Source organism: Juglans regia, chromosome 1 (assembly GCF_001411555.2).
Source record: "Juglans regia cultivar Chandler chromosome 1, Walnut 2.0, whole genome shotgun sequence".
Taxonomy (NCBI): Eukaryota; Viridiplantae; Streptophyta; class Magnoliopsida; order Fagales; family Juglandaceae; genus Juglans; species Juglans regia.
Window position 1 is genome coordinate 6,405,338 of NC_049901.1, and position 13,639 is coordinate 6,418,976.

Sequence of the window (13,639 nt, forward strand, 5' to 3'; positions counted from 1 at the left end):
TTCCCCGCAGTAGTGTCTTCGATGAAATGTGCACGAGACCCGTTAAACCCGTAGATGCATAGCAAAAGGGACCCGAGGCCTCTGAAAGTTTATTAAAATCCAACAAACACAGAATCTCATTCCTCGACGACATAAGCGCGAGCTCAGCCAAAATTAGAAAGAAGGAATGGAAGAAGGGGGTGAGGTGTCACCATAGCGTAAGATAGGCGCTACTCTTTTCTAAGATTGGAGGGCCGATCCCAAAGAGCGTTATATTCCGTTGCATATTCTCTCCTCTCCGTAAGCATACTATACACCCCCTTTTTTATTAGAGTAATATTGTATACATTAGTGAAATGTTCAAATTTTATACAGTCACTTTAAAAGAAAATAGAGTTTATTATTAATAAATAAATTAAAATAGAATTTATTATTAATAAATTAATTTAGTTTTATGTATATTCTATATTTATTTAATTTTTTAAAAATTATTACAACGCTTACTTATTCAAACTATTATTTCTCTTTTTATTATTATTTTCTTTTTTAATTATTTTTTGTAGGCGTAAGCCTTTCTACTCCAAGCACCGCACCCGTTACCTTTCGCCACGATTAGGCTCCCCTCTGTTTTTTTTTTTTTTTTCTCACTTCCTTGGACACTTTCCTCCAAATATTCGCTTTCAACGCTATCATATACGAACACAAACGCCCTCTCCCTCCCGTTCACTCTTTTTCTTTTATCTGATCTTCCTATCTTCCACTTTACTTTTGAGCTTTGAGTTTGTGAGTAATGGCTTCCGCGATTGCTGATGCCGAGAAGCTCAATAACCTGAAGTCTGCCGTCGCTGGACTCGGCCAGATCAGGTGCTCTTTCCTTCTTTTAATCCCAACCATCGCGATTCCCATTTTCGCTCTGTCGGATCGTGTTCTAGAGAATTTATTCGTTTTCCTTTTTTATGATTGTAATTCGGGTCTTCTGTCTACATTGGAGTGTTAGATATTGGATCTGATTTTCTGGTTCTTTCTTTGATTACTTCTATTCGTGTCTTGCAGCGAGAACGAGAAAAATGGATTCATCAACCTTGTCGCTCGCTATCTCAGGTAAGCTATGCGTGGTATTCTACAGAACTCTTGTAGATTTTTATTTGATATCGATTTATGTGGTATTCGGTTGGTTGGCGAGAAAACGATGCAAGAGAGGGTTACTGATATGCCTTTTTGATTATGCGATTCTTGTTATGTAATGAAAGATCTGAGATGACGAAGAAAAAAAAAAGGAAATATCTGAGACGTCGATGTTAGATTCTGTTTCTGTTCTACATTTTACATGTAATCGAACGGATCGCTTATTGCATCCACCAAAGATTAAAAGAATGGATTCTTTTCACTTATTCTTTGTTACAGTGGCGAAGCGCAACACGTGGAATGGAGTAAGATCCAGACCCCAACGGATGAAGTAGTGGTTCCTTACGAGAGCATGGCACCCACTCCCAATGGTAGCGATCCTTAACCGTCTTCTTCGAACTCTTTTTTTTTTTTTTGGAGAAAATTTTCAATTATATTATCTTTCTTTTTACTGTTTAACAACGTTTCGGAAGTTTATTAAACATCTGCATGGATGCAGATCCTGTGGAGACAAAGAAGCTGTTGGACAAACTTGTCGTGCTGAAGCTCAATGGAGGTCTGGGAACAACAATGGGCTGTACTGGTCCCAAGTAGGCATTTAAGTCTAACTTCCGATACATTTGTTCTTGTTGTTGCTTATTAATTTGTGTAAGGGCTGAAAGCCTCCATTAGAATTGTGGTTATCAGCGATTTCAGTTTTTCTGGTGAGCTTCTGTGTAAATGTTCTAAAAATAACCTGAAGCTTTACAGCAGAGTGGAGCGTTTCTATTCTTTGTTTTAGAAGTTCGAATCCTATCAATGATGCTAACTATTTTCAGCTATTAGTAAATGTATTTTGTGAAGAGAAATAAGATAAACAAGCAAGAAATATTCTAAGTTTTTTTTTTCTACTTTATTAAGATAAAATCATACTGCTTATGTTTTTTAAGTTTTTTCATTTACTCTTTGCATGCATTGTACATAAGAATTCTCCAGTTAAAAACTAAGGATACTATTGCTTATTCTGGCTACACCCCTTCTTGTTGCACACCAGTAGTCTTTTTTTCAATTTGCTTATTGTGTAAGGTTTCCATTTTTTTTCCAGCCTTACATATGGTAATTAAGCTTCAACTTCTTGGTGGTATGCTTTTCACCTGCTGAGTTAACATCCTGTTGACTGTGTTGTGTTTTCCCCTGAACTTACCATTTTGATACATTTATTTTAACGCGAGTATAATTGAAATGCTTGAAATGCAGGTCTGTCATTGAAGTTCGGAATGGGTTGACATTTCTCGACTTAATTGTTATCCAGATTGAGGTTAGAGTTGGCCTTTTCTGCTGCACCTTTTTTTGCGGTGATATATTGGCTTGCAACTAATGCTTGCTTCCCTTTGTTTATAGAATCTCAATTCAAAATATGGATGCAATGTTCCCTTGCTTTTAATGAACTCATTCAACACTCACGATGATACATCGAAGGTATATCATCTCTACTTTTACTAACTGATCCCATAATCTCGTTTTGGTTAGATGTTCCTTATGAACTAACAAGTTTTTTGTCTAGTTCAGATTGTGGAAAAATACTCTGGCTCAAATGTTGAAATTCATACTTTTAATCAGGTCTGCAATACTAACTCTTAATACGCCACTTTAATAACTACTTTCGGATTAGTGGAAATGCAAAATGACAACTCATACATCATATTGAATATGTGGATTTACACAGAGCCAGTATCCCCGTCTCGTTGTTGATGACTTTAGTCCACTGCCAAGCAAAGGACAGACTGGCAAGGATGGATGGTATTTATATTTTTAATTTCATTATTTGGCTTATCTATTATCATCACATGTTACCGCTCCTCAAAATTATCACGTGCTACTTGAAATACATGCAAATTACTTCGTTACTCTGAGATGAAAATATAAAAATATGATTAATGAGAGATTGTAGTTGTTTTCTTGGAAGGGTGGAATATGTGGAAACAAATGAGTCGAAGAACATTGACTCTAAGAGGGCATACTGTAGCAAATTATTCATGCAGTTTCCTGGGAAAGGGTTTTGTATGTTCAAATAAAAATGTAACAATATGAAATAAATTTACAGTCTGTTATGACCCATTAAATGCTTTTGAACTAGTCTTTTGGTCAATCTAAGCCAAGAAAATTTTGAAGATCTACGGATCACTTGCATTGTCATTTATATAAATTGTTAATTTTTAAGATTTTTTTTCCAGTATTTTCACCTTTGCAGAAAGCATGTTGCACTCACTATATGCTTCAGTTTCTAGTTCTGCTTTGATTGCTTTGATTGGAGAGAGAGTGTGTCAAGAGTAGTGGAATTCTTATATTTATTTATTATTTTATTTAGTTGTGCTTGTTCAACCTAAATAAGATCATTCTTTTCCTTACACTCATGACTACCATATGCATGAAGGTATCCTCCTGGCCATGGTGATGTGTTCCCATCCTTGAAGAACAGTGGCAAACTTGATGCACTGTTATCACAGGTTGGCACTATGATGTATTATTTAGTGATCATCTGAATGTTGATTGATGCATGCATACTTATAAGCTTTATCCTTTTCTGAATTTCTTTTTTGTCCCTTATTCAGGGTAAGGAGTATGTGTTTGTTGCCAACTCAGACAACTTGGGTGCTGTTGTCGACTTGAGTATCCTGTCATTGGTTTTCATTGAAACTTTTGTTTCTAGCAATGTTTTTATAATAGTGCATGTAGAACAAATCCTTTCTGCTGCCGTTATTTTCTTAACTGGATTTCTTAGAAATCTTGAATCATTTGGTCCACAACAAGAATGAATACTGCATGGAAGTGACACCCAAAACCTTGGCTGATGTGAAGGGTGGTACACTCATTTCTTACGAGGGAAGAGTTCAGGTATATAAATGTGGACTTGCCTCTTTCACTTCAGTATCATTTTCTGAAAGATAGACAACTTACCTTTTACTTCCAATTACAATCTCTCTTGTGGATGATCAGCTATAGATTCCAAAGAAATTTAAATCATGCATATACTTGTAGCCAATCAGCATCCGCCTTAAGATACCAATTCTTGCTACAATTTTCTAGCGTATAGTACATAGTAGAGTTATAGATGACTATAATATATTCAAGTGTTTCTTTATTAAAAAAATGGCATCTAATGACATTCTTCCTTAATTTACCTGATGCAGCTTCTCGAAATAGCACAGGTTCCTGATGAACATGTAAGTTTCCCTTCTATTGTTCTCCGGTTCTTCCTCACTTTTCTGATAATTAGTGCAACTAATAGCTATTTATAAGTACTCCTAATAGTAAGGGAATCAACCCCATAAGCAGAAAAGAGTTTACTTCTGTTTACCCATAGTGAAAAGGAGTTTTAGGAAGAAATTGAAGTATCAGGCCAATGGTTGTAAGTTGTTTTGTGTAAATCCATGTCTTTGTTTCCACCAATCAACTAGAAGAGTGGGTCGTTATTATCTTTCTGGCAATTTTTAGGTTGTCAGCTATCTAAAATTGATGTGGAGTTTGTCTTTGGCAAGTTTATGGTTGACTTGATGTGGTCTCCTTGAAACAGGTCAATGAATTCAAGTCAATAGAGAAGTTCAAAATTTTCAATACAAATAATTTGTAAGTCACGTTGGCCTAAGTGCTATTAACATACCTGGATTGGGTACTAATCTCATTTTACACAGGTGGGCTAATTTGAAAGCAATTAAGAGGCTCGTGGAAGCCGATGCATTAAAGATGGAGATTATACCAAATCCGAAGGTAAATTTGATTTTTCTTACAGCGGTGTTCTATTTGTTCTGTGGATTTCTGAACTGGTAAAATTAAAATTGTGTATGTAGGAAGTGGAAGGAATCAAAGTTCTTCAGCTGGAAACTGCAGCTGGTGCAGCAATTAGGGTACTTAGTATACAATAATCTTATTTCCAAGATGTTTTTAAAAGTAAAAAATTGATCTTGTTACCTTTTCCATCTCATGTCAACCAGTTCTTTGATAATGCTATTGGTAGCAATGTACCTCGGTCTCGATTCCTTCCAGTGAAGGCCACTTCAGATTTGCTTCTTGTCCAGGTTAGCCCCTTCTGTGACATTAGGAATGATAAGGTCTTGAAGACTGATTTGAGGTTTGTCTAACAGATTTTTTCCTTTCATCTTTCTTTCTTAGAACAGTCCGATCTCTATATTTTGGAGGATGGCTTTATTATCCGGAATAAAGCTAGGTCAAATCCTGCAAACCCTTCTATTGAATTGGGGCCTGAATTTAAGAAGGTGAAAATCATTGCAGTGTTCTGGTGTCGTTAGATGCATATAGCTTCTTGATATTGATAGTGATTTTTTCATTTCCTTAACAGGTTGGCAACTTCTTGAATCGATTCAAATCCATTCCTAGTATCATTGGGCTTGATAGCCTTAAGGTGACTGGTGATGTTTGGTTTGGTACTGGTGTTACTCTCAAGGTATTACACGTACTCTCATTGTTGACAGTTTCCCACCTCCTTTGGCTGATATTTTTGGGATTTAGTGTCTATGAAATCAGTCTAATTCATTTGCAATTTTGACTCATGGAGTTGATGGCATAAAAACTTGTGACAAATTCTAGTTGTTGATCACTAAATAAAAACTTCCCTATATTTTTACCCCACCAAACAGCACCATTTCCAAAAAGAAAGAAGTCCCCAAAGTAAACTGATAAAAAAAGTTTTGAAAAAGAAAAAAGAAGTCCCCAAAGTTTTGTGGACGCACTACGTATCCACCTCACCTCCCCCTACCCTTCCTAATTGCCACACTAGCATGCCCCATCTTATGTCATAATTGTCTCGTGTACATGTCTTTTCTCCATCCTTTTAATTTCATTAATTGGTTTTGTAACATGAGCCAAGCCAATAAACTCTTGTTCGAATGGTGCTGCCTCCTTTGGAAAGTATTAGGGATGGTTTTAAAACTCAGTACGTTAGTTAATATCGAAAACAAAATATGTTTATATAGTAAGCCAATATAACGAGTTCATCTGTTTTCTTCCTCTAGTTCTTGGAGTCTTAACACTGTAAAATAACGTTTTTAGTTGGGCTGCGGAAGTAAATACTACAAAATCAATATGCCAAACCTTTTTTTCTTTATTTTATTTCTATGAACGATATAGGCGTAAGCAGATATCAAATTTACCGGAATAGTTTGTCAGTGATTGGAATGGTCCATGCATGGGTTTGTTGTAATTTTTTTTTAATATTTTTATTTTATTTTACTTGCCTTTTGCTTGGATCTTTTACTTACGGAAAATGCTTGGTGTCCCCGATGACATGTCCCGACAGTGGGTTCCGATACTCTCTTTTTTTTTCTTTTTTTTACTTAATAATTAAAAAAGTGTTTTTTAATGATGTGATTTTTTTTTAAAATATTTAAAGATATAAAAGGCCAAGTGGCCTTGTCGGGACAAGTTCTCGGTAGAATTTGTCGGTGACTGTAGCACCGTCCTTTACTTGTCCACAAAAATTGTTGGTAACTAACTTTTTCCATCACTTTGGTTTTATTTTGAAGGGGAAAGTGGTCATCGCAGCAAAACCTGGGGTGAAGTTGGAAATCCCTGATGGAACTGTGCTTGAAAACAAGGTAAAAGAAAAAGGGCTAAACCTATATGGCTATATCAAACCGTGAGGGGGGTATATCAAATAATGAATTGCGAAAATGTTGTGTGTATTATTATATATTCTATTTGAAAAATGATTTATGCACAATATTTATCACAACACTTTACACGCTATGTTTTAAATGAAATGTATTTTTGCAAAACACCTTATAAAAGTAACGTCATTTTACAAAAAATATCCTTATTTTTCAATATTGTTGTGAAATGTATTGTGAAAATATATTGTGTGTATCATTACTCATTTTTATAAAACACATTATAAAAGTAACGTCATTTTACAAAAATATCCTCATCTTACAATATTGTTATGAAATGTATTGTGAAAATGTTTTGTGTTTATATCATTACTCATTTTTGTAAGATACTTTATAATATAAAGTGCTGTCATTCTATAAAAATATTTTTATCTTACAATATTATTGTGAAATGTGTTATTTCTGAATCATTATTCATTGTGAAAATATGTTGCGTTGTATCGTAACTCTTTTTTTAGACCGAGCTATATAACTTCCATGTGCAGGAAATCAACGGCCCTGAGGATCTCTAGGCAAGTTGATTTGAAAAGTATTGGGGAGTGTGCTTTCAGCCAAGATCTTTCTTTTTGTTCTACAATGCGCTGTGTAATATCTATCACTTACCTTTTTGTTTCCTGAATGAAAGTTTGATGCGGAGCATAGAAAAGTAAGCAAGCTTAAAAAATGAGGTTTCTTTTTTTCATGACCAGCACATATATTACCAGTAATATTTTGTGTGATAACAATTGCTGATCAAAAAGGTGTTGCCGAGTAATAAATAAGCGTTTGCTTGTGTAAAAATGTCTGATATGCTAATGGAGCATAGTCAGATGATGATGTTCTCTTTTAGTTATTATTATGATTATTGAACCACCTTATCTTTCAAAAAGTCTGCCTCTCGGTCAATTTTGCTCACCCATTAGATTATTAATTTGGAATTTTAGAGGCTAGCGATCCTTCTCACCAATTTCTGTTTTTGCCCACCCAACTAAATGGTTCGTGTCTCACCAATGCTACCTGGCTCAAATCGTTCATCAAAATTGAGAGTTTCAGCCATTTCCCACGTAATGGTTTTTGGGCCAATCGATAGTTAAGGGGCCTCTACTATTCGAGAAAAACTCAAAATAAAAAAAAAGAAAAAAAGAAAAAAGAAAAAGTGAATCGGGTCTCCTGCGTTGAGTTGATAATGATACATGTATCACTCTTCAGTTTTGGATCATCAAATGGTGGAATATATATTTTTGTGGTTTACCAAAATGGATAAAAGGCGAAAATAAAATAGCTTAAAGTATATCCAAAAGGATGTAACAAAACTACAAAAGGGAGTTACATCAAATCAAGGAAATAAATAGTTCAAAATCTATGGATGATATCCACTTTGTATAAAAAACAAGTTTACTTTTATTAAACAATTGTCTATTGGCCGAAAAAGATGAAATAAATAAGAGAAAAGATATTTACAATCGTGAATTATGCGACTGTTGCGTAATTGTTTTGAAAAAAATAAATAAAATATGAGACCCACATAAAAAATTAATTTTTTCATAATAAATCTCACTTTTTTTCACAGCATTTATACGGTGATAACGCACTTCACGATTATATGTAAAATTACTCAACAAATAAAGAAAAGAAAACACACCATATTGTCTCTCAACTCAAAGTTTAACAGCAGCACACAAATCACAAAAACTGGTCAATCCAAGCCAGAGCAATTCAAAGCAGCCTTTATTCTCTGAACAGTGGAGCTGATTAGAGTGTTGACAGTTGCCACGGATTCCATATTCAACTGCTTCGAAGAGGGGCTTGATACCAATATCTGGAAAGCCACTGTAAGCAGTGAACCACCAGACATCCCAGCATTTTTGCTTGTTGAAGCGCCCGCACTTCCAGTTTCAGGATGGCCATCACTGGAGATTACGAACCCCGATGGAAGTATTGGTATGTTTGAAGGGTCCTCGCCGCTCATGGCCATGCTGATGGACGGCATGTCAATTGGAGCATAGACTACTAAGGATCCCAAACTGTCTATCCAGCTCTCTTGAAGCATCAACATGTTGCTCTCAGCTGGGATAAAAGGCTGCTTCACACAAACCATTCACACGGATGTTACTTTAACTTGAAGCACCAATCCGAATGCAGGGAATAAATAGCAAAGATGTAAATATAAAAAAGATTCAGAAAAAATATCAGATGATCTAAGAAATATGCCAATGATACTGCAGTACAGTTTAGTATATGATCCAGTTCCCATATCCAAATATTCCATTGAAAATTTTTTGGCAATTCAACTACGAGAACTGTTACAGACACAAAGAGATCACACAAAAGTAAACCTACAAACTGACGTGACTTTGCGTGATCTGTTAGATCTATTGTACACTAAAAGTAACTTTACAATCTGACGTACTGCATTAAGCCACGTCAGTTTGTGGATTTACTTTTGTATAATCCTTTTGTGATTAAAATATTTCTCTTCAACTACTAGTAAAAGTTGAATTATCAGAGTTTGGTTTTCACGTATATGAACTGTAATAAAAGCAAAAGAAGTACCTGAATAATGGAAATAGAGTTCCCCAGATGAGCTCCAATTGAAATGCGTGAAATCTCATGCACTGGTTTTCCATCGGAGAGGACATCCCACTGATGGACAAACGAATACAACACAAGTTATGTTGCTTCAAAATGTGTGTAACTTCTTCTTTTTTAAGTACTGACAGAAATATCAATTATATGAAACTTATATAGTTCACCTGAACTCGCATTTTCTCTTCTCTGATGAAATCAAAGACATTCTGAGGTGGTAGGGGAAGCCAAAGAGAGGTAGCAGCACTGACTATTATCCCACCGGGCTGGCCTGGTTCTCTACTCTTATGAACCGATACTCGAACCCCACTGTTGTAGAGTTCAGATAATTGATGAGGAAAATCCAGTTTACCTGACATGCTCAAGATTCCACAAAAATTCTTCACCATCCTATGTGAAAGCTTCATGACACTCCTCCTACCTTCAGGCGAACTAAACTCTGAACAATGGGCAACATTAATACGAAAACCATAGTCAATCGAAGGTGGATAAGAGAGAAGGCATGCATGTGAGAGACATGAGAGGGCTTCTAATGAAGAGTACCTCCTCCAAGTTCATGACTAGGTGTAATTTCTCCATTGGAGTAAGAAAATCTCTCACACATCCTCTTAAGAGTAACAATCCATCGTTCTGCTCCATAAGCAAGACTACCACATATGAGATCTCTATAGAGTCGATGAGTTTGGTTTTTATCATCCACTTCCACGTGCTCTACCCAAGTAACCTGTTAATTAATATACAAATTGGTCTCTGAGATCAGAACTTTGTCTGATATAAGAAACATGACTGACTGTTCGATACAACCAAAAATAAGTTCATAAGTAATGAAATGCAATATGTCATGACAATAAGAATGGGTATGGGACTATTGTTGCCATAAGGATATCCAGAAGCTATTTATCAACAAGAGTCAAGTCGTTGGCTGCTTTGATCTTGTGATTAGTTCCCTTGCATTTTTCATTTTTTATCTTCTCACATTCACCATCTGAATTTGGCTTCTGTAGGCAGAAGGCACCTTCATAGAAAGCGGATAGTGTTTCTAGATAAACATGATGACAGCCCATGTTGCATAATTGTGCAACAAACATACTTGCACATTCCTTTTTTTTTTTTTTTTTAATATATATATATACACATTTGGGGCAGGGGGTTTCAAACTCCAGACCTCCATTTTGGGGGTTGGGGGATATGCCAATCACGTCACAAGCCTTTCGCATCATACTTGCACATTCTCAAAACCATGTCAAACATCCAGTTCTTAGTGGTACTAGGTGCAAAACCAATTTAACAGGTTATTATTTGAGATTTGTAAGTCACTGACCTTGGAGCATCCATTGGGCATTTCCTGAATCATGCATCCAGAGGGGAACCTCCAAGAGCAGGAAGGGGGAATATTCTGTAATGAGCAATCATAAGAGACATCCACTATCACCCACAGACCTAGTTCAATTTGTTGACAATGGCGAAGGAAGTAGAATTCTCTAGGTGGCACCAGAGGCGAAAGAATGTGCATTTTTCCATACATCTGCATTTAACCTCTTGACTTGTATGACCCAACATTTTATTAAAAAGAAAAAAGAAAACTGTAAGAAAACAACACAGAAGAGTATGGAATAAAATCTGGATTCTAAGACTCCTACCAGCTGTAAGGAACCACTTCGATTTCCTAATGTTCCTGTTTCAAGCACCTGAATTGTCTTTGCTTTTGTAACGATTGTGGGAAAGAGATCAACCCATTTCTCCTGCAAAATCAAATCCTTTGTTTAAATTTGGCAACTCTCCAGGAATATGAAGACTTGGTGTTCGATTTAACATCATAGGACATATGAAAAGGAGTCATGAGCACTGACTGAATCTAAAATCATCTCAACTAAGTGCATTCCGCTCACGGTCACAATATCTGAATCTTTCGAGGACTCCACGCGAGCACTGGGATTCCTGAAGTGATTAATCGTAGGAAATAGCTTTCCATAACTTTCATGATGAAGAACATATCTCCCATCATCCAAGGACTTGATCCACAAAGGCTCGTTGATTCGCAGAAGCCTAATTAATTCATCCATGGCACCAGCAGCAGTCTCCAACATAAGAGCCTTCTCCATGTTTGGAATTCCTTTTAATTGGTATAGAAACGCAGTATTATTAGAACTTGCAGGACTGTAACTAAGGTCTAGATCAAGAGCAGGATTTCCCAGTCTTTGGTTCATGGAAGTTCCAGGAGAGAAACCCAGTGAAGATCTAGGAACCATAGGGATCAGCGATTCGAATTGGGAGATTGGTTTGCCAATGTACTTGGCAAGAAGGTTGGATACCTTTTCATGCTGCAAAACATTTCTAAGTGAACATCAATAAAGTGAATCTTCCAAGTCCCAAGAAGTAATCAAATTAATTATTTAAGCTGAAAAGGTTTGATTACTAATTAGTGAGACTTGTAAGCAGAAAAAAGGCTGAAGTCCCAGCAATTAAAACTTGCCTCTTCTTTCAATTGGGCATTTTCCAGCTGCAGTTTCTGTAGGCTTAGTCGCCGTTCATGTTCTCCAAAGGGTGGACCTCCACAAGCTGGGCAAATCACATTTTTCAGTGCCTCTCTGATTGCAACGTTTTCACATTGGATTCTATCATTCTCTGACCGTAGAACACTGTTATCTGCTCGCTCATGTTGAGCCTGAATAATATGAAAACATGGATGATTCACCATCACTGAGGTTTTCACTAAAACAAAACCGTTAAAGTGGGAATAGGAGAGAAAACCTTTGTCTGAGTTCTTTTGTTTTGAAACCAGAATTTGATCTGTTTGGGTTCAAGCTCAAGCCTCCTGCTCAACTGACGCCGCTGCTTTTCGTCCGGATGCGGGTAGTCCTTGAAGAATCTTCATCTCAGCAATAGAAAGACCCATTGACATTAGAGAGAGCGAAAAGTATATGGGAAAAGACCGTATAATAAAGGGACAAAATCATATGAGCCATCCAAGAAAAGATAAGAAAATACATATCGAAAGCATTATGGAATGCCCAAAAACTATCCTTGAGCCTTATAAACTAGGCAATTCAATCAAAGATCAATTTATGATAGACTAAAAACATAGATCATACAGAAAAAAAGATACCGGAAACATCATGGAGGCTCACGCACGAATAAAATGAAAGCAGAAGAACAAGAAGAAAACAGGGGAAGTTTGGCATCAAATATCAGAGAGAACCCCGTTTTCAATGGGGAATGAAAGGAAAAACTCTCATATTTATGATATGCAAAACATAACTATCCCCTGGATCATAACATCAAACACCATTTCTAAAAGTTAACATGCAAACACAATAACCATAACCAGCAGTGGGTTCGTCAATGGAACACCCTCATTGCAATGACAGCAAATAAGAAAAAACGATCAGAGTTGGCCCTCCCTCCCCACAAAAAAAGGCCATGCACAAAAGACAAAACATGGACATCCTCCTGATAATGAGTCAAAGTTAATTCTCACGTTTCAAGTTGCTGTATTTGTTCAGCAGTGTGGCGATGGTAGGACTTTTTCCCCTTCCGAGTATTGGAAGCAGCTTCTTGTTCATCCCCTGAGCCGACGCCACCACCATTTCCCATCGGTAAATCCATTTTTCAGCCACAGTAAAGCAACAGTACCACCTAATACCACTAGAGCTCTCTCCTGAATTCTTATGGTATATATAATATATGTAAAACTTGTATTCCTATATGCTATTCATAAGAACGTAGAGCTGCCTAACGTATAGGGCGTCTCACATGTCAACTCCATAAAAGGACAGCAAATTGACACCAAACTAACCCAATAGAGGGAGGGAGAGAGAGGGAGAGCTGAGGCTGGATTTTTTTGAGTAAAATGTTTAGTGGGAAATCTTGGTTTTTGATAAAATAACTGTTATAGAAATAAAAAAATTATATAAAATAAATCTATAAATTGATGTGGTTATATAAAATCTATTAGATCTATTTTATAATAAAAGTAATTTTATAATTTTATATATTTTAATTTATAAATTTATTTTATATAATCTTTTATAATTAAAGTATTTTCATTTTTACAATAGCACGAGATAATGAACTACTACACCCAAGTAACAGCTAAAACACTAGCAAAAGTCGGCGAAAATCGAGGGGAGTGAGATATGCGGTGCAACAAAGCTGCCAAATGCAGAAAATTATTATTATTATTATTATTATTTAAAAAAAAAACTAAAGGAAAAAACAGTAAACGTGATTATAAAATGAGATACAAAATTTTTATCTTATCTTATTTTATCATTATATTTTTTTAAAATTTTTATACAAAATATAAT

At 35.9% G+C, this 13,639-nt stretch overlaps 2 protein-coding genes across 2 annotated transcripts; one reads left to right on the plus strand and one right to left on the minus strand.

Moving 5' to 3' along the window:
• The first annotated feature begins 548 nt into the window (after window positions 1–548).
• On the plus strand, window positions 549–7,619 carry LOC108988189 (UTP--glucose-1-phosphate uridylyltransferase). Its single transcript, XM_018961340.2, has 20 exons — window positions 549–843; window positions 1,033–1,080; window positions 1,384–1,475; window positions 1,604–1,694; window positions 2,341–2,401; window positions 2,485–2,562; window positions 2,653–2,703; window positions 2,810–2,883; window positions 3,518–3,590; window positions 3,696–3,753; window positions 3,866–3,978; window positions 4,275–4,307; window positions 4,658–4,710; window positions 4,776–4,851; window positions 4,932–4,988; window positions 5,076–5,159; window positions 5,259–5,357; window positions 5,441–5,545; window positions 6,624–6,695; window positions 7,253–7,619. Exons 1-20 carry the CDS (start codon window positions 770–772, stop codon window positions 7,277–7,279), a joined length of 1,419 nt encoding a protein of 472 aa, XP_018816885.1. The 5' UTR covers window positions 549–769; the 3' UTR covers window positions 7,280–7,619.
• A 720-nt stretch (window positions 7,620–8,339) lies between these two features.
• Window positions 8,340–12,938, minus strand: LOC108988074 (homeobox-leucine zipper protein ROC8). Its single transcript, XM_035683165.1, has 10 exons — window positions 12,811–12,938; window positions 12,084–12,201; window positions 11,806–11,997; window positions 11,183–11,653; window positions 10,973–11,074; window positions 10,654–10,857; window positions 9,876–10,056; window positions 9,500–9,771; window positions 9,300–9,389; window positions 8,340–8,826 (listed from the first exon to the last, which is right to left on the minus strand). The coding sequence occupies exons 1-10, from the start codon at window positions 12,936–12,938 to the stop codon at window positions 8,443–8,445; spliced, it is 2,142 nt and encodes a 713-aa protein (XP_035539058.1). The 3' UTR covers window positions 8,340–8,442.
• Window positions 12,939–13,639: the final 701 nt, after the last annotated feature.

Coding starts and splice junctions, on each gene's coding strand:
- LOC108988189 (XM_018961340.2), top strand. CDS start 770: ATGGCTTCCGCGATTGCTGATGCCGAGAAGCTCAATAACCTGAAGTCT. Junction 2,704..2,809: donor AAATTCATACTTTTAATCAG/GTCTGCAATACT, acceptor GGATTTACACAG/AGCCAGTATCCCCGTCTCGT. Junction 3,979..4,274: donor CTTACGAGGGAAGAGTTCAG/GTATATAAATGT, acceptor TACCTGATGCAG/CTTCTCGAAATAGCACAGGT.
- LOC108988074 (XM_035683165.1), bottom strand. CDS start 12,938: ATGGATTTACCGATGGGAAATGGTGGTGGCGTCGGCTCAGGGGATGAA. Junction 11,998..12,083: donor ACAAAAGAACTCAGACAAAG/GTTTTCTCTCCT, acceptor CATATTATTCAG/GCTCAACATGAGCGAGCAGA. Junction 9,390..9,499: donor AAGAGAAAATGCGAGTTCAG/GTGAACTATATA, acceptor TTTGTCCATCAG/TGGGATGTCCTCTCCGATGG.